We start from the raw sequence: 27,853 nt of genomic DNA, 5'->3' as shown, positions 1-27,853 counted from the left end.
CACCTTTGTTGTCAGCGGCGATGAAGCCCAGGATGTTCTCGTGCCGTATCATGATGGTCTGGTAGATTTCAGCCTCACGGAACCAGGAGCGCTCCTCCCTCGAGGAGAAGATTTTCACCGCCACGTCGCCCCCCCTCCAACGGCCTCGCCACACCTCGCCGAAGCGCCCCTTCCCAATGACGTCTTGGAGGACAATGGTTCTGGCGACGGTCCTTTGCACAAACAGAGGAAGCCCTGCGCCACGCCAGACAGTCAGCAGAGCCAAGGACGACGCGCTCGTGTGCTTCTCGGCTCACCTGAGCCCGAGCCAGACGTGGAGAGGTCGTAGATGAGGTCTTGCAGGGTCCTGTCGTGAGGCACGTACAGGTTGTCACAGGAGGGGTCTTCCAGCTCCAGCCTCTGTCGGGTCCCGCAGGCCCGGCGCTGGTGCTGGCACACGCAGACGCCCGCCAGCAGCAGCCCACAAAGCAGGAGCAGCGGTCCCGCGATCACGGCGGCGAGACGCACCGTCCCCCACGACCCCCCTGGACCCGCCCCTCCCTGCGGGCCCGGCTGGGTGGTGACTGAAGGAGGACAGGTGGAATGCAAAGCTGGCTTTTACGGCAACACGGCAGGTTGAAAGGAGAACACAGACATCACATCATCTCCTTCCACTGGCTACCTTGGATGAAACCATTACATCATCAGCACAGTCGGCACGGCGTGTGTGGGCTCAGGACATTGGCTCGGCTTTGGAAAAGCTCTTTGTTTTCCAAGTCCTGTTGTCTCACTCACTCACACGCACGCACACACACACACACACACACACACACACACGCACACGCACACACACACACACACACGCACGCACACACACACACGCACACGCACACGCACACGCACGCACACACACACACACACACACACACACACACACACGCACACACCAGCAAGGGCGTGGAAGGGTCTTGTGTTCTCACCAGAGGGCACTTGGAGGTCGATGCTGTTGCAGTAGTCGCTGTAGCAGCAGTGGATGGTGACCAGGCCCTGGGCGCTCAGGCAGTAGAAAGGCTGCCCGGGGGGCTCCAGGTTGTCTCGGGCGATGCACGTGCGGACGTGCTGCTCGTGACCCTCAATCAAGGAGGTGGAGGCCATGCAGGCCCCATCCGTCTCGCAGCGGAAGCCCGTCTTCTCACACCGGGCCGTGGTGCAGTTACACCACAGAGCTGTGGACATGGACACGTGGGCTGTCTTCCTACTCCACTTCCACTTCCTCCTTTGCTAGTCTTTCATTTGGTCCTCCTTTTTCTTGTGTTGCTTTGGATTTAGCTTGGACATATTTGAAATCACCCCGCTACCTCAACATACTTCAGGGTTCAAAATTCATGATTTACTTTCATTACTTTCAAATTGGTCATTTATTGAAATGATTTGAGCTTTGAATTGAATGTCTTGTGTTCTTTGTTATGATGATAAGTACCATGGAGAAAACAATCTGACATTTCAACAATGAAGTCCGAAATGTACAAGAAAAACGAGAATAAAGTCATAAACTTAAACTTAAACTAACTTAGAATAAAGTCGTACATTTAGGAGAAAACTCATTGCCAGAATAAAATCATACAATCTACGAGACAAAATGTGTAATATTACAAGAATAAAGTCGTACATTTAGGAGAAAAACATTTAAAATTCCAAAGACAAAAGTAGTACATTTATGAGAATACATTTTTAAATTTACAATTAAAAACTTAAAAAAAAAAAAAACTTAGAATAAAGTCACAGATTTATGAGGATTTTGTATATTTAAGCTTTATTTCAGGCTCCCCTACATTTGTGTTGATACTCTGTCTCTGGTTTTGATCCAACAAACCTGCCATGAAGTGATGGACGGGGTACATTTAGAACCCTAATCCTCATTCCCTTATTGCCCCGACACTAGAAACTAGACCTAGACCTCACCGGGAGATGATTTACTTGTACGTGTGAGCTTGCCGGTTCCTCACCAGCATGAAGACAAAACATTGAGCTTGCGTAATCAGCTGACATAACTCGTCCAACTGATAAGGCGACGATGATACTATTAAATCCGCAGCACCGGGAACAATACACGATGGAGGCGACGTGCGGTCACGTGACCCCCACATCCATTAACACTATAGCCAAAGTAACCGAACGCTTGTTTTCCCGGCGTTGTCACGAGGCTAGCCGAGCTAGCATGCTAACGGCTAACGCCACAATGATGTCCGCCTTGCGGCTCGGAGGTGGAACAAAAACAAAATTGGGACTCACCTTCGCAGGTTCGCCGCAGGACCAGCCAGGTGAGGAAGGCCCGTGTGATTCCCAAATATGCCATAATGAGGACATTTGTTTATTTTTCTTCCGCCATGGATTCCTTCCGCTCCATCGTAGCGCGTTTAGCTAACATAAGTTAGTTAGCTTGCATGAGGCGAGGAGGACACATGACATCCAGACTGAGAGCCTCCTCCGCTAAGCAGCACAACACACTCATTGTTTATCCGTTTGGAATGAAATCATCCAAGTCGTTTGTAATAACTGTTTGGCTGTGACTGATATCACTTTTAATACATGTTCGCTACGTATTTGCAGCTTTTATTACACAAGTCATCCGTTTTGTTTAGGAATTGACAAATAACACGCACTTCCTATCCAAAACAAAGTGCATATAAACGGGGATTGCCAACTAGCGGCCCGCGGGCCAAAACAATCCAGCGAATGGCATCAGACCGGCTTGCAAGTTAACTTCAAAACTGATATTTTTGCAGCACATCTCTAAAAACATCTGAATTTCCCTCATATCATTTAGCGCACTTGGTAGCAGGTACTTGAAAACAGCCATCCTGCATATAGAGGATCTTTGACAAGCATTTCTACAGCTGCTCCTTAAAAACAGCAGAATGCTCCTCTCCTGCATATAGAGGATCTTTGATGAGCATTCCTGCAGCGGCTCCTTAAAAACAGCAGAATGCTCCTGCATATAGAGGATCTTTGACAAGCATTTCTACAGCTGCTCCTTAAAAGTAGGATCAATAGATCCGCTGTGGCGACTCGGAAATCAGGAAAAAGCCAAACGATACAAACAAAAAGTCCTTAAAACTGCAGAATGCTCCTGTTGTTGACAGGATTTTTGACGAGTGGTAGGGCCTTAAAGCAGCAGAGTGCTCCTTGAGTTATGTTTTTGTAGTTGATCCTTCGCAACAATAGAGCACTCCTGTTGTTTATAGGATCTTTGGCTAGTGTTTTTGTAGCAGGTAATCCAAACACTCCTGCCGTGTAAAGGATCTTTGACGTGTGTTTTTGTGGTTGGGTCTTCAAAACAGCACAGCACTCGTGTCATAAAGAGAGGATCTGTGACGAGCATTTTTGTAGTGGGGCCTTAAAAACAGCAGAGTGCTTCTGTCGTGTAAAGGATCTTTGACAAGTGTTTTTATAGCAGGTACTTCCCAACAGTAGTCCTGTCGTGTAAAGGATCTTTGACTGACGTTTCTGCAGTCAAGTCTCCAAAACAGTGCTGCTCTCGTATAGAGGATCTTTGACTAGGGCTTTTGGTTCAGCAGAGATCTTCTGTCAAATGGAGAATCTTTGAGTCAAGTAGAGGTATTTGTGTTTAATTGATGACTACTACGTTGACATTATGTACAAAGCAACAATAACAGTGAGAGGAGAAGCCGAGTGCCCGGTGCTTGTCTTTGTGAGAATGCGGCCTCGGGAACACGGTCCCAGAGGGGAAGGACGTGATGTTCATGTGTTGTATCGGATTCAGTAGATACTACATTGAGAGGCAGCGTAGGAGCACCTGAGTGAGGTAGATGAATAAACAAGTTAGCACCGGTCAACAAGAGAACATCTTCATCTTCCTGACTAAGCCGGGTCCTGAAAAAGCTTGATTTGACCGTCTTGCCCTGCAGGATTGTTGGGATGCCGTATCACTCCAACACGTGGTGGAAGTCGTGTATGCGGTCCCATAGATTGGACTGAAATATGTCTTTCCCTGAGGGGTTATTGATTCCATATTGCTTCCCTCTAAAACAAAGTGTAGCGTCAGAAGGCGTCCTGATTATTTCTTGCGCTTGGTGCTGTCTCTTCTCTTCTCCTTCTCTGTCTTTTCCTTCTCCGCCCTTTTCTTCTCCTCCTTATGCTCCTTGTATTTCCACTTGGGGATGTCCAGGTAGCCCTTGTCTGTCTTCTTCCTCTTCTTCTCTTTCTTGGGCGTGGCCTCCACCGGCCTGTTGATGTTGATCTGGGGGATGCACCCAGAAGGGAAGACGCTGTTCCTCCTGGCCACGCCACGGGGGATGAACGTGGACGCCACCTTGGTGGAGGCCAGCGAGAGGATGCTGCCCCTCCTCTCGCCATCGGCGCAGCAGGCGGTGGCGATGGATTCGGCCGAGGGCAAGGAGGGAACGGCGTGCGACACGGAGCCGTTGCTGTGGCAGACCGAACTTTCCTCCAGTTCCCGCGTTGAGTGCTTCTTCATCAGCTCCGGCACGGCCAGGCGCCTCCTGCCCACCTCGGGGGGGCTGGTAGGGCACAGTGGACGACACCCGGTGGAAACGAGCGGGCTGTGGAGACTGGTGGTGATGCGCACCATGTGGTCCAAAACCCCGTTATCCTCGGGGTCACGGGGCAATCGGAACCCGAACCTGGTCTTGATGTGCTGGCTGATTTTCTCTCGTGTGCTCTTCTCCGCCGTGGCCTTGGCCACTCGCTGCTGGAGCTCGGGCCACTCCGGGATGTAACGTTCACAGAACTGCTCAGCCTGGGGCCTCATGGTGAGGCGGCGCAGGCGATGCGCTGTCTCGTAGCGGCCTGTTTTTAGGGCCCAGTCCTGAACGCCCTTTCCTTTCTTGGTGTCCGTTGCATGAATGTCAGCACCTGCACACACACACACACACACACACACACACACACACACACACACACACACACACACACACACACACACACACACACTATGTTTGAAATATGGCCAGTTTACAGTATTTCATGTACAGAAAGATGAATTTATATCTACAGAGTCAGGCAAAATGATCTGGCACATTTGTAGCTTACATAAAAGGCAAATGAAGTAAAGAAAGTAAAAAGTGTTTTTAGTACATGTAAGGTACATCTCCAAACGTGTATTTCCTGTATTTCTGTGTATTGACAGAAGTCAACTCAAGATCTATCTGTGGGGAACATTTGAAATCACACTTTAGAGATTCGGAATGACTTTATTCTCTAAATCCATACCACACTTGAGCCCATGGACCACCACTTTCAGTCGGTCTCCAAGAGGTTGTGGCAAACCGTCCCAAGTGGTGCCTGGTCCACACTGTTTCCAGTGGGGACGGGGGCCTGCTGACCTCCACTCAGGATGCCGTCGGGCGGTGGAGGGAATACTTTGAGGCCCTTCTCAGTCCCACTGACATACCTTCCATGGAGGAAGCAGAGTCCGAGGACATGTACGTGGACATCACCGTGGCTGAGGTATCTGGGGTGGTCTAAAATGGTCCAAACGCTCCTTGGTGGCAAAACTCCAAGCGTGGACAAGTTCGCCCTGACTTCCTCAAGGCTCTGGATGTTGAGGGACTGTCTTGGCTGACACGTCTCTTCAACATTGCGTGGACGGCGGGAACAGTACCTTTGGACCGGGGGGTGGTCCCCCTCTTTAGGAAGGGTGACTGATGGCGTGTTCCAACTATAGGGGGTCAACTGCCTCCCTGAGAAAGTCTATTTCAGGGTGCTGGAGAGAAGGCTACAACCATTAGTGGAACCTTGGCTACAAGAGCAATGTGGTTTTGATTCCAGTTGGGGAACACTGGACCAGCTCTACACCCTCATGAGGGAACGAAGGAGATGGTGGATACGAGCGGCTGAAATGAGTTCCCTCCGTAGGGTGGCTGAACTCACCCTAAGAGATGGGAGGGCTCAGAGTAGAGATGGTTCTCATTCACATGGAGAGGAGTCAGTAGAGGGGGCTGGGGCATCTAGTCCGGATGCCTCCCAGACACCTCCCTAGCGAGAAGGCCCCCGGGGCAGACCTAGGACACACTGGAGGGATTATGTCCCCCAGCTGGCCTGGGAACGCCATCGTGTCCTTTCGGTGGAGCTGAAGGAGGTGGCTCGGGACCGGGAAGTCTGGGTTTCCCTACTGAAGCCCCCGCCACCAGGACCCGGATAAGCAGAGGAGATCTATCTAAGGGCCAGATGATCCACATGCAAACAAGGGGCCAACCATCTCAAGGAGGTGGACATCTTTCCCTCATTCTTCAGACATGATCTTTTGTGCAAGCTGAACTGGAATTGTTCTCAGTAAAATGCTTTTTCTCATCTTTTGGCCGTGTAGATGTAGAACGGTTCCATTTCCGTCATCTTTTCCTGCTTTTGGTTTTCTACTCACTTTCTGCAAAGGTCATCATAGCCAGTTATGCAAATCTGACAATGATGTCATTATGTCCCCCCCCCCCACACAAGGAGATGATAGTCCTGTGGGAAAAGTGCAGAGATTAGAGGGGAGTGTGTTTGGAGGTGCTAATATGATCGGATTAGAATATGGTCAGCTCAACAAGCTGGCCGGCTATTCTGGAAGCTGGACCTTGGCAGGTTAATGGGATGAAGACAAAGATCTGTGTCATAGTAGAGGAGCTCCCTGCACCGCCTTCCTTGATGTCGGCTGTGGCCTCACCTGCCATAACCAGCGCCGCCACCACGTCGTCGCGGCCCGTCATGGCTGCTTTGATGAGGGCGGTGAAACCACGACAGTCCCGCACTTCTGTGTCTATCCCGGGGTAGTAGTTTAGGAGGTACATCACCGTGCTGGCGTGTCCTGGGGAAGACATGAGCAGCATGGAAACATCACCATGCACTGAGGCCGGGGGTGACCCCAGGATGGCCCATGAAATATACACTATATATATATATATATATATATATATATATATATATATATATATATATATATATATATATATATATATATATATATATATATATATATATATACGTATATATATAGTGTATATTTCATGAAGAAGGTGCATCTCAGCTTTCTCAATATCTACTGCATTCTTTGCTCTTTCTTTCCTACATTTTCCAAATATTTTCAAATAATCGCGGGCAATTTTCTCATAATGCTATGGCTATCATCATCATGTTTAGACTTTATTATTTAGACCTTCAATATTGAATATATTCTAAGTCTTATGCTGCCTCAAGGATATGAGCCCTTTATTGTCTTAAGCCTGCAACCTTTTGTGTTAGAATCGGACTTTCAATTCATATTTGGTCTTCTGTTTTCATTTTCACTGTTGTTTTGTTCAACTTTCCACCATTTTTCTCCATCCCTTTTGGAGATTTTCTTCTCACAACATTTTGACGCCATGACTTTGTCTGCAACCAAATTGTCCCAAAATCACAACATTATTTGTTTTTTTCTCATCATATGCCACTCTATGCCACTGAAATAATGATAAATTCTCATACTTGTAAAAGTATGACACTTTGACTTTATTCTTGTAAAATTGCAGCCATTTTTGTTCATTTTTTCAGTTGTTTTTGTTCCATTTTTTTTTCTTGTAAATCCTCTTCTTCTAGAATAATAATTTGATTTGTATTTGTAATATTTGGGCTGAAAAAAGCACAGAAACATGGCAGTGTGGTGAGCAGCTAGGTACCTGCTTGGGATGCAATCATGAGTGCGGTGTTGCCTTCGTGGTCCTGGTGGTTGACGTCCATGTAGGGGCAGGTGTTGAGGGCGTAGACGATGTCCAGGAAGCCTTTGGCGCAAGCCACCATCAAGCCGTTCTGCACAGGACGGAGCTGGCTGTCAATCTTCAACACTATCTTCCCAGCGTGACGGAGCGCCTTACCCAGTGGTTGATGTCCAACTCCATGACCTCCTCTCGTGTCACCCCTCTCTCCAGGACCCCGCGCAGGGAGGCCAGGCTGTTGCGGGCGCACGCTTGGTAGAGCGTGGATGCCGTCGGCCCATCAGATGTTCCCGGCGGGTAGTCTGGAAGCACCGAGTCGTCGGACAGGATGCTGTCTGAGTCCCACCCCGACGAAGACCCGTCCTCCTCATCGGGGCCCGGACCCAGGTGAGGGTCCTCCGCTGCCGAGGCCATGGAGTCAGGTGAGGTAACGCCCGAACCCGCGGCTACATCTACAAGAGAAGCAAACTTTTCTCCTTCTTAGTTCTCCACCATGGAAGCATTCCAGCTCGGCCTTGAAGGACACAGCCGCTGAGGAGCACGAGGGCCAGCATCAGTGGGGGATTACGGCTGCATTACCTGGCTGTCATGCAGTGGGCGTGGCCACTGGAGGGTCCTCACGGTTGAGTAACTGGATCAGGAATTAAAAGCCTGGCTGAGCGCACAGGCGGGCTAAATCAGGAATAACGCTGCACCTCAGAATAACCGCAGTCACGTGTCGCTCGTCAACTCGGCCACATTTTTACCTGCTTTTCATGTCAAATACTTCTGGTCACCTTTGGTTGGGTTGGAGACGACAAGACGAAACGATGCATGAGGTTTTTATAGAAAAATGTCTGTCTGCACCCAGATAGAACGGACAACAAAGCCACTGAAAAGGATATCAAGGAATGATCTTTGCACCCTGCCAAACGTGCCTCAAAGATGTCTGAGGATGGAGCCATTCCAGTGGCTGTCACCCTTGGGGGCACCATGATCTTTAGCAGAGCTCCAAAGAAGAGGAATGTCTGAGGGTTTGAGGTCCAAGGAGTCGGACCAAGAGTTGATCCATCAGCGGCTGAAAGATGAAAATGGCCAAAGCAGCGAGTAATCCTCCATGCTAAGCTAGCACTGTAATTGGGATGAGCTGAGAACAAGGTCTTGACCCCCCCTCCCACTTTTATGTCACCACAACAACATGTCCATGTTGTGAGCTGTCAGGGGGGGGTCCAAAAGCAGACGCTTGGCATGACCAAACTTTGATATAACTTTATTTGCGTTGGATATGCTTTCTTTTAAATGGCCTTCACGTTGCTATTTTTGTCCAAAAGTAATGTCATGGAACTCAAATATTCCAAAACAAAATGAAACTTATCTCATTCTACATTCTGATATTTTACCAGATTTTCACCAAAATGTTGCCTCGGCAATATTGCCTGTTGTGCACCAGCCCACCAAATGGAGACCCCAAAGAAAGCACCCTACCGTTGCTGGCTCACTTGCTGTGTATCTTTTCTATTGAGTGCCACTGCTAAATAACCTGACATGGGGTCACAGAAAGTTGCAAGTGGCACCATAAGAGCCCTCTACACATGAAATAATGCCACCATTACATTACCATTTTTACTACCTTATACATACACTTTTTAACATTGTTAGAGTCCTCTACACATGAAATAACACCCCTATAGTCACCTTTACACTCCTATTACACAATATAGTAGACATCATAAGAGAAAATAAGACATAGAAAACCTTTTTACTACCTTCAAGATAAACTTTTTATTATTAGAGCCCTCTACACATGAAATAACACCCCTATGGTCACCTTTCTTTCGGTATGTCTTCTGAATGCCTTGTAGCAGCTTGATATCTTCCCTCCCCCCCAAACCTATATCAAAAACCTTCTGCTCCTCAAGACCGTTTCTGTAAGTTTGCACTTATAAAAACAACTAAAATGGCTACAATGCTAATATTAGCATGCCTGTCTTTGCTAAGAGCAATATTGCACTATTGAGATATAATATGGGTGAGGACAGACATGTCCCCTTCTGGGTGAGGAAAGACATGTCCCTACCTGGGTGAGGACAGACATGTCCCCTTCTGGGTGAGGACAGATATGTCCCCTTCTGGGAGAGGACAGGCATGCCCCATCTGGGTGAGGACAGACATGTCCCCTTCTGGGTGAGGACAGACATGTCCCCTTCTGGGTGAGGACAGACATGTCCCCTTCTGGGTGAGGACAGACATGGCAGGACAGAAACTGAAGCTAGTCCCTGTACATGCACTGTGGACATAACAGATGGATCCAGGAGTGAGTTGACACGATGGAGAATGAACGAGGCCTCTAGCTACGAGCTTAGCAACCACTCCAGTTCAAATGTCGACCGAGAGACTCCAGAGGCCTGCAGGCTAAAACCAGGCCGTGGGACTCGCAGGACGTGGCTGTGTGGGCCTGTCCGGACACATCCCCCCCCCCCCCCCCCCCCCCCCACAGCATTTTTAGCGAAGAGACGTTGTAGCAAGTCTCCTTCTTGTCTGCTCATTCAGGATGGTGGAGGAATGAAGGCGCAGGGCTTGGCATGACGAGGAACCAAGAATGAAGATGAACTCACCAAGGAGGACCCAACACCCTACGGGCGTCAACCGGGACAACGTGAGTCAACACATTGATCATATCGGCATTGTACTTGCTCTTTATTCCATGAATGGCAAACATCTGATTTGAAGAGTCAGAAGATTAGGACACAATCAAAACAAAGCCGCATTTCATCTTGGGAACATTAGCTTGGGGAATAAAGTCCAAATATTATGAGAATAATAGAAGGAACTTTGGAGAAGCCAGCTGTAATTGTAGGAGACAAAAGTCTAAATATGAATATAGTCCTGTTTTCACGGGAATAAACCTGGAATGCTACAAGCATCGTTTTAGTACCGTAGAGTTGAAATACTCTACTAATACTAAAAATGTATATCATGAGTCACATATTATGAGTCAAAACAAAATAAAGTCATTTGGGGAAATGAGGTGGGGGGGTGGGGGGGGAATATAATAATAATAATAATAATAGGAAAAAGAAGAATTAGAATGCACGCACCTCCTCCCAATGAACTCTTACGTAGCTCTGGGAGGAATTTCCGAGATAAGATAAGTCAAGCAAAATTAGCAGGGAGGTGGCGGGTGTAAAAGAGCAGGGTCAAATCCTACAGGGTTCTTTTTTGGGGGGGGGGTTTGTGATAGTTTTGTGATGGTCCTGCCGTGAGGAGCCAAAATGCAAGAAAAGGTAGCATGAGGGCGTAGTGGCAAGGAAACTAACATCTGGACCAAAAGGACACCTCCCTGGTGGGGTGTTCCAGGCCAATAGAAGGCCCAGTCCCAGCTGGTCTGGTTTTCCACCTTGTAAGTACACTTTGTAACATGATTAGAGCCCTGTAGACATGAAACAATATGGTATAGTCACCTTTACACTCCTATTATGCAATATAGTAGACAGAAGACAAAATTAAGACATAAATAAGACTTGTTGCCTGCTAGGGGGGCTGTGTGGGGGGCAGACTGTTGGGAGATCATTTAAAGCTGCAATAAAAGCCTGTTGTTCCAGCCATCGAGTCTGGTGCTTGTGCATCTTACCTAACATGGCAGTAGCATTCCTGTTTGGTGGCGTTTGGCTTATTTGAGAATGTATTGTTAAAATAAGCCCCGCCTGACTGTACGTGTGTATTGCTGGAAGGGGGGGGTTGTGATGATATCTCCAGGACGGTGTGAGACATACGGTAACTGTGCTACCCATGATATCATGCTAGGTGGTCCTCTTTGATTCAAATGTTATCAAGCTAACCTAAAAGGCAAGAAGGTCTACTGGAGTTGAGTTGATAAAACATCCTGTTTTTACTGTACTGACACCTAATGGCCAGTGTAGAGTACTACATAGCATCACAACCTCTTTCAATGCCTTGTATTTGGATTTCATTAGCATGCTAATATTAGGCCCTATTTAACCACCTCCAGGCGGCAGCGAGGAGGAAGTGCCGGTAGATGACAGCCGCCGGCTTGTCCAGATGGAGTTCAGGTGGGCCAGGAGGTCCACTGTGGACGCAGGATGCGCAGGTAACGATATTAACACCTCAGTGTGGAGCTGCAACGATGAAAGGATGATGAATCCATTAGCCAATGGATAGCACACATCGCCTGCCCATAAACTTGATGGAGGTCTCCCTCCTTAGTGATTCCTTGCTCATCCCATGCAGCAGTCTGTGCCGGTGGCTCCTTGATGTGCAGTACATTTTACATTGCACTTCCTGTTATGCGCCCAACCTAAAATGGTCCCCCCTGCAACGTGTGTTAACACATATTTTCATGCCAGACACGACCTTTGGACTTTGGTACCACAGCTTTCTTGGATTCACTCGCAGCTCACCTTCTTTAGCAATGAGCCACAACATTATGGGAATAAAGTCACAACATTATGGGAATAGAGTCACAACATTATGGGAATAAAGTCACAACATTATGGGAATAAAGTCACAACATTATGGGAATAAAGTCACAACATTATGGGAATAAAGTCACAACATTATGGGAATAAAGTCACAACATTATGGGAATAAAGTCACAACATTATGGGAATAAAGTCACAACATTATGGGAATAAAGTCACAACATTATGGGAATAAAGTCACAACATTATGGGAATAAAGTCACAACATTATGGGAATAGAGGCACAACATTATGGGAATAAAGTAACAACATTATGGGAATAAAGTCACAACATTATGGGAATAAAGTCACAACATTATGGGAATAAAGTCACAACATTATGGGAATAGAGGCACAACATTATGGGAATAAAGTAACAACATTATGGGAATAAAGTCACAACATTATGGGAATAAAGTCACAACATTATGGGAATAAAGTCACAACATTATGGGAATAGAGTCACAACATTATGGGAATAAAGTCACAACATTATGGGAATAGAGTCACAACATTATGGGAATAAAGTAACAACATCATGGGAATAAAGTCACAACATCATGGGAATAAAGTCACAACATTATGGGAATAGAGTCACAACATTATGGGAATAAAGTCACAACATTATGGGAATAAAGTCACAACATTATGGGAATAGAGTCACAACATTATGGGAATAAAGTCACAACATTATGGGAATAGAGTCACAACATTATGGGAATAAAGTCACAACATTATGGGAATAGAGTCACAACATTATGGGAATAGAGTCACAACATTATGGGAATAGAGTCACAACATTATGGGAATAAAGTCACAACATTATGGGAATAAAGTCACAACATTATGGGAATAGAGTCACAACATTATGGGAATAGAGTCACAACATTATGGGAATAGAGTCACAACATTATGGGAATAAAGTCACAACATTATGGGAATAAAGTCACAACATTATGGGAATAGAGTCACAACATTATGGGAATAGAGTCACAACATTAAGGGAGCGACGTGTGAAAGAGTACAACAAAAGGCATAGTACAACAGAAACACTCGGGGCCTAGCCACAGGAAGAACATACGAAAGTATAAACAAACAACGCTGCTGAAGGCAGGGAACAATGTACTCACGGTTACAGAACGTTTGACCAGAAAGCAAGTGAGGTTACGGGTACGGGTACGGGTACGGGTGAGGGTGAGGGTGAGGGTGAGGAGACACAGGTAACAAGCAAGGGAAGCTTGGCAATCTGGTGAGGAGCACTAAACACAAGGTATCTTAAGTATTCGGCTGCAGGTGAGCTGGATGAACTCCTCCCACTGACTCAGGGTGCAGTGCAGACAGAGGAAGACAGGTGGCAGCAGAGCAGCACAAATAGAACCATGACAAGGTAGCTGGTATCGATGCACCTAGGAAAGAAGTTTGGTAGTGTTTTGAATCATCCAAATAGGGCAGGGTACTGCAAGTATGACATGTTATCATCAGTGTGCGTGTTCATGCATGATCACAGCATGGATCAAACCATGCAACCTTGGTAGATGCTTTTTTAGTGGGCTTCATAGTGGAAATAGAGCATGCTACGATCATGTTAAAAAGTGTATTTAGAAGGTCATTAATGTCTTATTTTCTCTCATTACGTCCACTATACTGGTGAATGGGAGTTTCAAGTTGACTATGGGGGTGTTACTTCTTGTCTAGAGGGCTTTAAGAATGTTAAAAGGGGTATTTAGAAGGTGGTAAACAGGTTTCCTATGCAATGAAGTGGAATTCCAGCTGTTGAAGAACTTTGACATCTTTGAGTTCAGCTGGTAAAATTGGGAGTAAACGTGTTCTATTTGTCTGTTCATATTTGTGTTGAGTGTGTTGGGATGCTGAAGGTCATGGTGGATGGAAGAGGCTGACGAAATGGGAGGAGAGCAGGGCAGGAGGAGGCGGGGCCAGGATGCGTGTCATCCCGCCCATCACACATCATCCTCTCACTTTTACAGCACTTTGGATGCATTCATACGCGTTCCCTTCTCTGGCCTCGGCAACTCTTCTTTTGTTCTCCTTCCGTCTCCTGAGCGTGGAATAGGAGCACTTCCTGCCTGGACCGGACTATGACCCCCACTCTTCCTCCTGCGCCCTTCCTCCCTTCCTGTCCTGTGGGGATTAGTGTTGGGAGCGTGCCTTTGCGTGTATGAGCGTGCGGTCGGCGCCATGCCGGGATAAAGGATGGTCACGAGAGGGGGTCGCCGGCGGCAGGGGTGCGGGTGTCAGCACCTGTTCAGAAAACTGCTCTGCCAATGTGGATGCTGCTTTGTCCCAAGCAGAGGTACGCTCGCTACTTGCTTGTTATTATGATCAACATCACTTGTTTATGGCAGCTCCACTCTGCACTAAACGTGGGGAGAATATATCATCATAAACATGTTCTTACATTAGCAGGGCTCTGACAGCCCGAATAAAATGCAGAAAGCGATATTCCCTTGGAGCCAAAGCCACTAAACTCCACGCCATTACTGCCCTGACCCTTAAATCCTGCAGCGTTCCACTTGCTGACTGATGGATGCTGCAAATACTCGCCATCAGCGTCCTGCACTGCAAGCATGTTCTCACGTGGAGAGGTTCCAAGTGGAGATTCAAAAAGAAGACATGGAGTGAGACAACAAAGCAACTGATTGCAACTGAAGCCTTCAGCCTTTAAAGAAGGCAGCAGAATGTGGATTGAATGTGATTTAGTGTCAGGGATTCCCACTGTCATGGTGGCAAAGGCAAAAAGCTTTCTCTCTTTGGACAAGGTGGGCTTGATAAGCCCGGCCTCTGACAGCGCTCCACTGTGCCAAGCTTGGACGCAGTAAAGCTGGGTCTGGTCCGGGTCTGTGACACAGCCGCAAAATGATGTCACTTTCCCTCTGTGGCCCACGTCAAACGGTGGAGGGGTCTGAAGGCCCTGGTCCAACACTTGATAAAGGACTTCTTCCAGAGGAATAAGCTGACTCTTTTGGACCATCCTGTGTCTTCCCCTCATCTAAATCCAATGGAGAAGATTTGGGGATGGATTTATAAAAATGGACATGAGTTCCAGACAGTGAAGCCATCTTCAGCACCTGGAGCAACATTCCCACCAGCCTCCTGGGAACACTGGCATCTAGCATGCCCAAAGACATTTTCACCTCATCACTCCCTCCTTTTTATACACCTTAGTTCTACTTGAACCTTTTTTGGGAACCTTTGATCAGCTGATCAACAGCCTATTCCACTTCAATGCTTCTTGGCTATCAGTTCACTTGGCTTTTTCTCTCCCTCCATGTTGAAGCTCTACTTAGAACCTCCTTCAGATCCAACAGTGCCAGATGTTGATTCTTCACATTGGATCAGGAATGTAAATGTCTGACTGATACAGTATGTCTGGTGTACATGAACTTACAGGTCACTTATCTAAATTGGACCTTGTTTCTTCAACTACTAAGTTGCTCACACTGCAAGAGTGGAATAAAGTAGTAATGAAAAGTACAGGTCAAAGCAGGGGTGACCAGTCCATCTCAGCAATACCAACACTACACTGCATAGTTTGATTACTTCAGTCTTACGCAGTAAAGTAATCACAGTGACTATAGGGGTGTTATTTCATGACTAAAGGGCTCAAATAATGTTAAAAGTGAAGGTTATTAATGTCTTATTTTTTCTGATGATGTCTACTACATTGGGTGACTATAGGGGTGTTATTTCATTTGTAGAGGGCTCTAGGAATGTTAAAGTCCATTTAAAAGGCGGCAAAGAGCTTTTCTGTGCTGTTCCAGTCGATGGAAATGGACCTGTCCCGGTGGGCTGTGGCGGCCATGAGGAGCATGAAGGAGGGTTCAGGGTCTAAATGAGGTACATTCTCGGGGAAGTATTTGTTAGAGGAAAGCTGCAATGTGATTTAGTTGGACTGAGAATTGCATCCATCGGTCTGAAAAACACAACATGGAAGACTGTGGAGTTGACGTGATGCGTAAGCAGAGTGTTCCGGGTGCGAGGCCGAGAGAGGCGCTCCTCACGGCATCTGGCTCATCCTGCTCCCCGTGGTGACCATTTAAGGGGGCGAGAGCGGAACATGGACTCCAGAGATTTGGATCTGGTAAATAAGCCACCCCATCTGATAAGTTTCAAAGATGAAGCTGCTGGATGCTGAATGCATTCTCATGTTTCTGCGCATGCATAAATGAATGCTAATGCTAATTCTCCCCAAGCGCAGTCACGTGTACCTTAAAGGCTGTCTTTCTAGAACTTGGGTTCTCTTCATGAATTTCTTCCAAAACCAAAACGTACAAAAGCAGAATCAAACCTTCCCAGAAGAAATCATGTCAGTCCAATTCCAGACACCCAGAAATACGAAGCAAGAGAACGTTTCATCGAGCATAACGATAGTTTTACCTGCACACAATTGGGTGTCTCTACATTCCACTCCTACTGACTGACAGCTGGACTCGTGTGCAATAAAAAGCTGCACTTCTAAGATTGCGGCGTTAGTTGGGGACTGCGTAAACCGCCATTTCATTATGTAGTGTTGCACCCTCGCCCGCTGTCAGTCCGCCTGTCAGCTTCCCTTCCTTCGCCGTCACACTGCTGCTCGCCTCCCTCCGCGGCCGGCGTGCCAGGTCGCACTCAAGGTTGCCTGCGTCCATATGGAATTCCAGCTGTTGCTCTGTGGGAAAATGCCTCTTACATAAGCTGGCGTCACTGTGACCCTCACACACCGTTTAGCCTCAGTTTGGATGGCCAAGCAGTGTGGAATATTCATAGATCATACATCTATATTCAATTCATGAATATCAATCATTATTCAGGTATTTGACTTTGGTAAGGATTGATATATGTATTATGAATAAAAAACTATATTTTGGTCATTTTCATGAATGTTGTTGCTGGCTACAGCGTTTTACACGGTGGTACACAGTAGTATACACGGTGGTACACCATGGTGTACATGGCTCTTTTACTTGTTCTTGTCTGCTTCTTTTTTTATTCCATATGCTGCTCTCTGTGTCCTTTAAATTGCCCCCCGGGGGAATAAACATGGATGTATAGCATCATGTATAGCATATACATGCTGGAACATGGTGGTATACACAGTGGTATACACAGTGCTACACGGTGGTACACATTGTTATACATAGTGCTATACTTGGTGGTACATGGTAGTGTACACAGTGCTACACGGTGGTACACAGTGGTATACATGCTGCTACATGGTGGTATACAGTGGTATACACAGTGTTATACATAATCCTATACTTGGTGGTACATGGTGGTGTACACAGTGCTACACGGTGGTACACAGTGGTATACATGCTGCTACATGGTGGTATACACAGTGTTATACATACATAGTGCTATACTTGGTGCTACATGGTGGTATACACAGTGCTACATGGTGGTACACAGTGGTGTACATGCTGCTACATGGTGGTATACACGGTGCTACATGGTGGTACACGGTGTACATGCTGCTACATGGTGGTATACATGGTGGTACATGTTGTTAGATGGTGGTATACAAGGTGGTACACGATGGTATACACGAAGGTTGGCTGCAGAAAAGGCTAGCATGTATTGAAGGTGTGCTGAAGGAGTGTGTTTAGCATGAGATGTCAAGGTTGGGGGGGGGGGGGGGGGGGGGCAGCACAGGAAGTTGAACATGTTGTGCTGCAACTCGTGTGTGACCCGAGACGACAAACTCCCACAGTCCATTTTGGCTTCCCTGCAGCCGAGTCCTACTCCGTGGCGACCGTCGATGGCCCCATCAACCCCGCGCCCCCGGGCGGCCCCGGCCCCGTCTCGGGCGGAGCGCGGCGCCCCGTCAGCGCCCTGAAGAAGTGGCTGGCCTCTCCGGTTCGCAAGCTAAGCTCTGACGGCAGAGGAGCAGCGGGGCGGCCGGAGAAGCAGACGCCGTCGCTCCTTTGCCCCGGCGGAGCCCGCCATTTGGAGCTGCGGGATGACGGCTACGCCACCCTCCCCTCCACACACGTGGTGACTTCTTAGCTCCGCCTTTTTCATTCACGCACCACATTGGCTTGGAATGTTTGTCTTTTTCTCTGCAGTTGTGGAAAGACGGCTTGCGCCGTACGGAAGCTGCCTCTCCTCCTTCGTATCGGGGCGACTCATCGGCGGACCTCCCGCAAGACGGAGACACACCCACTCTTGTAAAGGAACACACACACACACAGTGCACATGTCACTAATACACCAGCCCAAGTAGGGCCGTAGGGACCGTGTACGTACAAAGGAGTATCAGGGCCAGCTCCAACTCAAGCAAAAAGTCCCAATCACCCACTCATGTTGGCCACAAAAAAACACATTTATCAAGAATAATGGTGTTTTTTTTTAGTAAATCTCTATACTTTTAAGACAAAAAGAGGACCAAAGGACTCGCGCTTAAAAGAGTTAAAAGACGGAGAATACAAAGCTTTCAATTGTGGCGGCCATTTTTACAATAGCTTGGGGCCCACTACAGACAAGGACATGGGCCCCCAATTCTCTTGTTCTCATAGTACAACCTGTCCTCCAAAATACATGAGGTTTTTCTTCCAAAATATGATTTAGACATTCTCCTACTGAAATATACCACGTGTGTAAATGTATGATAGAACAGTCATGGTATGTTATTTACTGTACTGTAGTATCCAGGTAGTATCTTTTGTCTTTGCAGGGTGGCCCTCGTACTTCTTTGCACATGAAAAACACAGAGCGGCCTTCTTGAGGCAGTAAAAGACGTTATGAGATGATGGAAAGCACTGTAACAAGTCCAAGTATGGACAACAGCGTTCATTCTCAGCATCAGCACTTCCTCTGTGGTTATTTCAGGCCAGATGTGCTTCTCTCCAGCCGCCAGATTGTTTCATTCTTCAGCTGTCATGCCTTGATGATGATTTATGTAAACACTAAAGTCATATATTTACATACTATCAGTAAGACTTGTTGACTGCTGTGAATGCTCGGCCGTAGGAGCATGTGGTGGGTACTCATAATGCTGATTGTCCCGAGAACTTGCTTCACCTCCGTCTGGTACTGGGAACCCACTTGATGGGAGTCCCATCAGGCCTGGGAGCTTTTGGCCACCACATCTGGATGTCATTAAGGAGGCCCGGAGGCCAGGTGAGGAGACGGCCGAAGGATGTTGGAGAGCATTCGTCCCAAAAATACACTCAGCATTAGAACTGAATTTAGTATTATATAACTTCCTGCTTCTCAAGAGACACTTTTTATATCTTCTTCTTTCAAATGGAGGGAAGATTTGATTGATTAGTCCTAATGAAATATCATGGCACATCACTGCCATCAAGAGGGGAGGAGACACCTGCTGTGGCCCACCAAGATGCACTGTTTTCGGGCACACGCCCCAAGCAGCTGGTGTGATGCCACGGAGGTCTGAGGGAAACCTTGTGCACTTTTCATACGCCGTGGTGCTGGCGTTTCCGGTGGCTGGTGAGGCTCCATGCAGCATTTGGTCAGCGTCCTTCCTTGGAGAGAAATGTTTGGATGAAAAAGGAGTTCCCTCACAATACGGGTCTGATTGGAGTGTTGTTTTCAGTGATGGGTTATCTAAGCTATTTTTTGTGTATATCGAGCATCATAATTTCTTAGTTGTTGCCGGCTAATTATTGATCCCATAATGCCGTGCACCCCCAGTTGAAAAGGCAAAATGTCTGCAGGAGGAAGACAGCAAAGTGCACATGTGACCTAGGTGCCGACTTACTGTAACGGGGATTTGCAGCAGCGTTGAGAGATGGAGGGAACAGACTGCAGTATGTCAAGAGGATTATAGGCAAATTCACATTAAATCAGACTGCTTTGGGGGAGGGGGGTGGAGGAGGGCTTTGTTATGTAACAGCTCTCCTTTGCCCCCCCACCCAAACCTCTAATGTTATAGGTCTTGACCATCCATCAGACCTCATTCTACATGGCGGCGTGTCCCGCAAACAGCCGCCATAGCCATTAGTGCTGCATGCTCCCCGGATCAGCACCAGTGGCCCCACGTGTGTGCAGCATCTCCGGATAAGCTCCACACGCCACTCACCGCTGGTCAGACCCCAGCATGTCATGCTAGAACGTCATGTCTTTCTTTCAGAGCCACAAATCCGTCTTCAACGCCATGCAAACCGAGGACAGCCGCACTGTGACCCCGGACGCAGAAAGCCAGTGGTGTGGAGCAGCGGCCGGCGAGGAGGAGAGAAACGGGGCCTTGGAGAAGAGCTTGTAAGTGTCGACACATGTCAGCATTTTTATCATGAGCTCCAGCCCATGTGATGGCGAGGGACAGAGAAGCCAGCTATCTGTGACAGAGTTCTGCAGAAAAGAACCGAAACGCCTGGGCCCTCATCTGTTTTATATATATATATATAAAATATATAATATATATATATATATATATATATATATATATATATATATATATATATATATATATATCTGTAAAGATATGCGTGTCTGTCAATGTTAAAACTAAGGAAAATTTCCAAAACCGTTAGTATGGTAATGTTAGCATGGTAGCAATGCTACTATTGCTAGAATGTCATGTCTATGCTGTTAGCATGGTAGCAATGCTAAAATTAGCAAGTGTTTCTTATAGAAAACGCTACTATGCTAACGTTAGCATGGAACATCTAAGCACTCTCAGTATCCAAGTATCTAAGTATCTCATACAATTACAAAAGTGCTACTATGCTAGTGTTAGCATTGCTTACTAGCATGTTAGCATGCAAAAAGGAGCATAATAACATTGACACATTTGTGGTTTATATTTGTGATTCCACCATGAGTAGAAGAGTGTGTATGCAAAGTCACAGCCTTGCCACGCCCCCCGGTCGCCATAGAAGGTGAAAGTGGCGTCCAGATTGTCTGTGGGCCTGGGACGACAATCAATCAATCGATGAATCACTAATCGATGGAAAGACAGGAAGAGAGTTCACTCTGGGCTGTGGCATGTTTGTTCCATAGAACAATGGCATGAATGGAGGGAGCACTTCTGTTGGTCATGCAGTCTCTCTGTCTGGGTGGGTGGAGGCGGGGCCGCTTGCATACACACAGGGTGTAATGTAGTAGACATCTGGTAGCCCCAATCTGGTGAACCGAGTGATGAACCGGTAATGAATGAAGCCATGATGAACTCAGCATGTTTTCCTCTTAGATATGTGCTGACTGAGCTGGTAGAGACTGAACGCTTGTATGTGGAAGACCTTGGACTCATCGTACACGTATGTTGCACTTCATAGCTACTAGTATAGCTAGCAGTATAGCTACCACTATAGCTACCAGTATAGCTACCAGTATAGCTACCACTATAGCTACCAGTATAGCTACCAGTCTGCATCTTCTGATGTCCCGTGTGTGTGTGTGTGTGTGTGTGTAGGGCTATATGGCAACCATGGCCAATCAGGGCGTTCCCGAAGATCTTAAGGGGAAAGATAGGATCGTGTTTGGAAACATCCATCAGATATTGGACTGGCATAAGAGGTGGATGAAAAAACGATTTCATTTCATATCAAGGAGACTTGTTTGCCACCTTGTTTGCCACCTTGTTGTTACCTTGTCAGATGTTTTCCTCTATCGTGTTCCTCAGCTATTTCCTTGGCGAGCTGGAGAAATGTGTGGCTGATCCCGACTCCTTGGCCCAGCTCTTCATTAAACATGTGAGTTGATCTGTCACACAGTACATCAAACCCATCCATTCAACGAACACCCCCTCAGCCAAAACACCAACGTACCGTCTATTGGATAGACTCTATGTAGACCAACGGAGAGCCACCAAACCAGCAGCATGGGCTGCTTGACCAATGACCCAGTCCCAAAGATCTACCTCCTACTGCAAATCTAGGCTAGTAGACGAGGAAGGCTCCGATTGATTGGCCACCAATTGGTATCGGCCGATATCATTCAAAAAGCATGGTATCAATCAATGATACATGCTTCATAATTCTTCATAATTGTAATCTGTAAACTGGTTCCTAACATGCCCGATTGCACGGTGCACAGCGCTGCAGACACTCAACAACCCCATACATATAAGCTGCATGGACTGGCCACAACATTAGGTACACTTGCACAGGAGCACAGCGGCACGTATGGCCGACATGAGCATACATCAAATATTACTCCCCTCTCATATGTTGCTTATGCTCCGTTCTATCTTAGACGTGTTTCATAATACACGGCTCATTGTAGGAAGTCAGCGGGCACGATTGTGCATCAGTCAGTGATTTTTTTGTCTGCTTGTTGGGGGGGGTGGTGGTGAGGGATATAAAGTCAGATGGAAAACTGCGTGTACTACAGGACCGTAATACCGTCAGCAAGACTGACACATTATTGTTATGTTTATTGCCATGTTTGCATGAATCACCAACGTCACACAGCTCATATACAGCATATGAAATAATAATAATTTATGTCAATAATGAAAGGATGAAGCCTCAAGGATCACTTACCCACATTCACATACAGCTGAATAATAAACAATATGTAGAGCAACTTCTCATAACCTAAATCCACTTCACAATGAAAATCATGTACAGCCTTAAGCCCCACCCACTTCTGGTGTATGCCCCGCCCACACCAGGTACAGATGGTACCCACTTTGACCCAACCATTCACCTCACTATCCATCCACCCCCCCCACTTCCCCACCCATCCATCCATCAATGCTCGCACACACCCTCCAGAAATGCATCCAGCAGACCCCCCCCTGCCGACACATCCCTCCCTGAACCATCTGGCCATTACCCCACCAACCCCTCATGTCTATCTCACCCACCCAACAAACCATCCAACCACCCCTCAGCTATCCATCCATCCGCCCCCAAAACCCCCAGCACCCAAAGTCTATCCACCAGCCTACCCACCCAACCACCTATTCAGCACCCATCCAACCACCCCACCTGGACAAGCCCCCCATCCGGCACGTTCAAGCAAAGCCTGAGGCGTGTCCGTGTGCTTCCAGGAGCGCAGGCTTCACATGTACGTGGTTTACTGTCAGAACAAACCCAAATCAGAGCACGTGGTCTCCGAGTACATCGACACCTTCTTTGAGGTAAGAGCGTTACTTGATGAGTGGCGTCGGCGAACAGACGCCCCCACCGCCTTCTCGTGTCGCCTGCCAGGATCTCAGGCAGCAGTTGGGTCACAGGCTGCAGCTCAACGACCTGCTGATCAAACCGGTTCAGCGCATCATGAAGTATCAGCTCCTACTCAAGGTTCACATCACCCTGTCGTGACGTTCGCTCGGATCCCTGACGTCCATTCAAAGTTGTTTGTCGTCCTCAGGACCTCCTCAAGTATTACAGCAAAGCGGGGCGCGATGTGGAGGAGCTGCAGGTATTCCCTTTCAAGCGTTCATCTGTGCAACAGGCGTCTTTTGACATGACCGTTGTCCTGCAGAGGGCCGTGGAGGTCATGTGTTTTGTGCCCAAACGCTGCAACGACATGATGAACGTGGGCAGGCTGCAAGGCTTCGAGGTGAGACATTCCACTTCTGCGTGCAAATGCTTGGTGACGACTGTGTGACGGATGTCTACTTGTGTCAGGGGAAAATCACGGCGCAAGGGAAGCTGCTCCAGCAGGACACCTTCTCTGTCAGCGAGCAGGAAGGCGGCTTCCTGTCCAGACCCAAGGAGAGGAGAGTCTTCCTGTTTGAGCAGCTGGTCATCTTCAGCGAGCCAATCGATAAGAAAAAAGGCTTCTCTCTACCAGGCTACACTTTTAAAAACAGCATCAAGGTAGGTTGATCATGTCTTCCTCAGTCACATCTTCCAAGGTCTCAGGACCCAGTGTATCATCAAGTACCGGTAGACACTAAAACCTTATCTCTACCATATCAGTCTTAAAGGGGAAGTGTACTTCTTTGGAATTTTGACCATCATTCCCAATCCTTATGTGAAACATGAGCACATATGTCTTTCCATTTCCTGTGCATTATAACAGGAGAAAATGGTTTACTATGAGCTAGCTAGACATGCTGGTATTGGGATACACATATTTCCGCGATGAAATAGGTGTTAATGGAACTCTGGTCATATTCACCTTTCTCTGGTGTTATAATTCACAGAAAAGGGAAAGAAATATGTTCATAAGTTAATATGAGCGAGCGACCAATGCACGTCATTGAGACGTAGCTTCTTTGACACCAACTTTCCCAAAAACGCCAACAGTGTTCCATTTCCATGACCTTGTTGACGGAAGTAGCCTTACTTCCAATCAGTGAGATTAAGGAAGATGTTCCGTATGGTAAAGTACTGCAGTACTACATGTTATCATCAATGGACTTGGATGGAAAATGTTGCTAGAGGGTTTGGGAGGGTCCCAATGACGTCAGCCAATTTACCATTATGCAGAAAAATAGACCAGGTCGGCGCTGGCGAGCTTTCTCTGCACCGTTGTCGTGCTGTTTTGTCACAAAATTGTGGACACCTCGACCTGGTGTGCCGCCACGCCCATCTCGGTCTCGGTGCTCTGCGAAATTAGATCCCAAGGAGTGTAACCACATGTCATTACAAGGTCTTTGAATGCACCTTCTGAATGCCCTGTAGTTGTATTTGGCTTGATAAAACTGATGGCAGGTCAGCTGCTTGGGCGTGGAGCAGAACGGCGTGGAAGACCCGTGCTGCCTGGTCCTGACGTCCCGTGGCATAAACCGCAGCGTGACTCGCTTCATCATGCAGGCGTCATCTCCACAAATACGATGTACTTGGTTCGGCGATGTGGTGCAAATTTTAGAGACCCAAAGGAACTTCCTTAACGGTACTCCAGCATGGTGCCATCATGGCACAATCAGAAACCATCAGAAAGGTTGCGTTTCATTTGGTTCTTCCTGTCCCGGCTCCAGCCCTCCAGTCTCCTATCGAGTACCAACGAAGGGAGAGCAAATCAAGCAGCCTCGGCAGGAACGTCAAGTCTCCCGGCGGCCCGCAGACGTTCTCGTGTGCGTCCATGGAACGCCATCAGCAGCCTGGCCTGTTGTGTCACAACACCTCCCTGCCGTCGCTGCGTCTGCCCCAGCACAGCCCGGCAGGAAAGGCGGTACAACCGATCCCTCGCACCTAGCGTTCACGCTTCACCTTTCTCACCCTTCATCCTCCCCCCCTCTCAAGGTTTCTAACCCTGATGCAGTGATGCCGCATCAAGCAGCCCCCCGCCTCGCTGTACGCCACGGGACGCCCAGCATGCAGGTACGGTCGTCCCTTGCAGCTTTGTGCGTATTTTTATCTATTCCTGAATAGTTGCCCACAGCTCAGTTCACCTTCTTTTGGCGGAGATGAAGCATTTTCCAACTACAGAGTAAGGCATTGAGAAGTAGTGATGATGTGTAGTACTGGAACTGGCCAACAGGTGTCAGTAATGTTACCTTGATGAGACCGTAGCCACCCCAGGAAGCATTGCACAGACCCCAGAAGTCCAAACTATCACTCCCAATACGTGACGGCCATGCATCCAAGTGTGTACTCAAATGGTTGACACTAATGTAGGGCTCATTTTTGGGACTGTTTGTATTTCTGCCTGAATGCTGCCTCCAGTGGCCGGAAGTAATGACTGCAGCTTTTTGGATGAGCTTGTACCCTTTCTTCCTTCAGGGTGTGACTGCCAGCTTCCAGGCCAGCACCCTCCTTGACAGTGAACCCTGAGTCCGTCATCACCTGGTCAAGGCAGCGACAATCTGGTACTCTCGCTCGCATTCTTCAAGTCACAGTGGCTCATTCACAAGAAACAAGAAAAGAAGACAATAAATCACGTTTGGTAAAAATCCATTTTTTGCATACAGTAAATCCCTCACCACTTCATGCTTCACACGTTGGAGCTGCAGATTTTCAGAACGACAAATCAATTCATGTGTTAGAATCCGGCCTACGTGATGCATATTGAAGCTCAGGGAGCTTAGGGATGTCCAATAGTATCGGACACAAATATTTATCGGTATCTGGATCGTCCCATGTAGAGCATGTCATTAGTACTGAGTTGATGAAACGTTCTCCGGGTGAGAAATAGACCCGACTTCAGGCAGCGTCACGTCAGAGACCGTAATCCCCTCTCCAACTTCATGGAAATGTCAGAAGGTCACGGTGTCCTCGAGAAGGTGCTAAAACATCACACAGCATTGGCAGGAGCAGATAGCAACAGAAAAGACAGTACCAGCGAATAATGCAGAATAATGCAGAATAATGCAGAATAAGCTAGCAAAGCCCGTAAGACCAAAACTGGGATCCTGCAAGGGTAAGGCAGGGGAGGTGTGTGTGTGGGGGGGGGTGTTAAACTCCTCTGGCTATACACTGTGGTCAATCCATATACAATATACAATGATCAATCAATACATAATGATCAGTGATCAATCAATACATAGTGATCAATCAATACATAACAATCAATTAATGCAGAACGAAAAAATGAATACATAATGATCAATAAATGCAATCAATAAGTTCCTTCACATGAAATAAATGTAAAGTACTACATATGTTTTACTCAATAAAACATTTGGTGTAGTATTGGTATTAGTATTGGTTGATATTGGAATCAGAAATTGATAGTTGGACAATATTGGTTTTCAATATCAAACATCCTAATCGGAATGAATGAAGCATGACAATGCCTAATAGGAATATAAGGCATCCAAGAGACCATGGAAACAGGTTGTGTATGTAGTATTTAGTATTGTAGTATGTAGTATTGTGCACTGGTCACTAGGTGGCACTCATGCTACTGTCATGGTGCTTGTGTGTCTCAGCCAACACAACTGTTTTTTATTACTGTAGGGGTGTTATTTCATGTGTAGAGGGCTCTCGTCATGTTCAAAAGCGTGTTAAGAAGGTGGTAAAGAGATACCAAAGTACCAAAATATTCAGTTTGTAAGTAAGTATATCGAAAGTAGATCCAAACATTATAGTAGTCCAGGTCCGAGATGTAGTGCCATCAGGGGACTTGATGATGATCAGCCAAAGTGGGGCCCTCCGTGGCAGACGTGGACCACCTCAGATCTCGTCTCATTCTGTCTGGGCGAGTTTCAAACGGCCGCAACCTCCGCTTCCCCTTTAAATATTGTGTCAGCAATACAGAATGAAGATTGCTTTGTGACCTTTCACCCATCCTTCCATCCAAAGATGGCTTTCAACCACCACATCGGGCCAGGAAGCACTTTTATCAGAACACCAGGCTGTCATAACACCTTTCAAAATAAGACACCTGAGAAAAACAGCTCAGTATTCTGCTTTTAATACTGACACTTGATCATAATAACATCATTGCATGGCCGTAATGGGAGGGGCTTGGGGGGGTCCAACCACTCAAATGAAGGGACACGGGGCCATTTTGGAAAGCAGGCTGTGCGGATACCTAGATGCAAAACCTGAACCTGACTGTCACACTGACACGGTGGATGGCGGCTTGGGACTCGGACCGCTGCTTGGGGCGTCTCTGCTGGTTTTCACGTTGACAAATCTAAAACTGGTGGCGCCTTCATTCCCATCAGATGGGGGCCTCATTCTCATGGTTTTATTCCCATCAAATGGGGGCCTCTTTCTCATGGTTTTATTCCCATCAGATGGGGGCCTCTTTCTCATGGTTTTATTCCCATCAGATGGGGGCCTCTTTCTCATGGTTTTATTCCCATCAGATGGGGGCCTCTTTCTCATGGTTTTATTCCCATCAGATGGGGGCCTCATTCTCATGGTTTTATTCCCATCAAATGGGGGCCTCTTTCTCATG

At 47.2% G+C, this 27,853-nt stretch overlaps 3 protein-coding genes across 9 annotated transcripts in view; 1 reads left to right on the top strand and 2 right to left on the bottom strand.

Annotated features, from left to right (window-relative positions):
- Positions 1 to 2,631, bottom strand: part of LOC131106322 (activin receptor type-1B-like) — a 6,564-nt gene extending 3,933 nt beyond the window's left edge. Inside the window, exons 1-4 of the mRNA XM_058055264.1 lie at positions 2,272 to 2,631; positions 960 to 1,205; positions 297 to 563; positions 4 to 234 (exon numbers count right to left, since the gene is read on the bottom strand). Of these exons, the coding sequence (XP_057911247.1) occupies positions 4 to 234; positions 297 to 563; positions 960 to 1,205; positions 2,272 to 2,335 (808 nt within the window). The 5' untranslated portion in view covers positions 2,336 to 2,631. The remainder of the gene's footprint in view (positions 1 to 3; positions 235 to 296; positions 564 to 959; positions 1,206 to 2,271) is intronic.
- On the top strand, positions 1,990 to 27,809 carry arhgef25b (Rho guanine nucleotide exchange factor (GEF) 25b). 7 transcript variants are annotated; one of them, XM_058055253.1, is made up of 20 exons: positions 1,990 to 2,300; positions 7,905 to 8,113; positions 8,176 to 8,313; positions 10,221 to 10,326; positions 11,680 to 11,778; positions 17,877 to 18,139; positions 18,211 to 18,312; positions 20,238 to 20,365; positions 21,297 to 21,363; positions 21,519 to 21,622; positions 21,729 to 21,798; positions 23,103 to 23,192; positions 23,263 to 23,355; positions 23,426 to 23,476; positions 23,540 to 23,617; positions 23,686 to 23,877; positions 24,718 to 24,898; positions 24,984 to 25,177; positions 25,249 to 25,326; positions 25,729 to 27,809. In XM_058055253.1, exons 5-20 carry the CDS (start codon positions 11,730 to 11,732, stop codon positions 25,777 to 25,779), a joined length of 1,791 nt encoding a protein of 596 aa, XP_057911236.1. In that variant the 5' UTR covers positions 1,990 to 2,300; positions 7,905 to 8,113; positions 8,176 to 8,313; positions 10,221 to 10,326; positions 11,680 to 11,729; the 3' UTR covers positions 25,780 to 27,809. The 7 variants fall into 7 exon arrangements, with proteins under 7 accessions (XP_057911236.1, XP_057911237.1, XP_057911239.1 ...); XM_058055254.1 differs by lacking the exon at positions 8,176 to 8,313; XM_058055252.1 differs by lacking the exons at positions 1,990 to 2,300; positions 7,905 to 8,113; positions 8,176 to 8,313; positions 10,221 to 10,326; positions 11,680 to 11,778 and adding an exon at positions 13,622 to 14,459 and having other exon boundaries at positions 17,877 to 18,136.
- ankrd33ab (ankyrin repeat domain 33Ab) lies at positions 2,888 to 8,759 on the bottom strand. Its single transcript, XM_058055265.1, has 4 exons — positions 7,851 to 8,759; positions 7,656 to 7,785; positions 6,668 to 6,808; positions 2,888 to 4,875 (listed from the first exon to the last, which is right to left on the bottom strand). Exons 1-4 carry the CDS (start codon positions 8,103 to 8,105, stop codon positions 4,058 to 4,060), a joined length of 1,344 nt encoding a protein of 447 aa, XP_057911248.1. The 5' UTR covers positions 8,106 to 8,759; the 3' UTR covers positions 2,888 to 4,057.
- Positions 27,810 to 27,853: the final 44 nt, after the last annotated feature.

The sequence above is a fragment of the Doryrhamphus excisus genome, chromosome 18, assembly GCF_030265055.1.
Source record: "Doryrhamphus excisus isolate RoL2022-K1 chromosome 18, RoL_Dexc_1.0, whole genome shotgun sequence".
In the NCBI taxonomy this organism is placed as follows: domain Eukaryota; kingdom Metazoa; phylum Chordata; class Actinopteri; order Syngnathiformes; family Syngnathidae; genus Doryrhamphus; species Doryrhamphus excisus.
Note: the sequence above shows the minus strand (reverse complement) of the source record. Positions and strands in the feature narration are given on the sequence as shown.

Excerpts from the sequence above, each read along its gene's own strand:
- ankrd33ab (XM_058055265.1), bottom strand. The coding sequence starts at position 8,105 with ATGGCCTCGGCAGCGGAGGACCCTCACCTGGGTCCGGGCCCCGATGAG. Across the intron at positions 6,809-7,655 it reads CATGATTGCATCCCAAGCAG|GACACGCCAGCACGGTGATG; the intron begins GTACCTAGCTGC and ends TGTCTTCCCCAG. Across the intron at positions 4,876-6,667 it reads GGCGGCGCTGGTTATGGCAG|GTGCTGACATTCATGCAACG; the intron begins GTGAGGCCACAG and ends GTGTGTGTGCAG.
- arhgef25b (XM_058055251.1), top strand. The coding sequence starts at position 14,360 with ATGGTCACGAGAGGGGGTCGCCGGCGGCAGGGGTGCGGGTGTCAGCAC. Across the intron at positions 21,623-21,728 it reads ATATTGGACTGGCATAAGAG|CTATTTCCTTGGCGAGCTGG; the intron begins GTGGATGAAAAA and ends CGTGTTCCTCAG. Across the intron at positions 23,878-24,717 it reads CTTTTAAAAACAGCATCAAG|GTCAGCTGCTTGGGCGTGGA; the intron begins GTAGGTTGATCA and ends AACTGATGGCAG.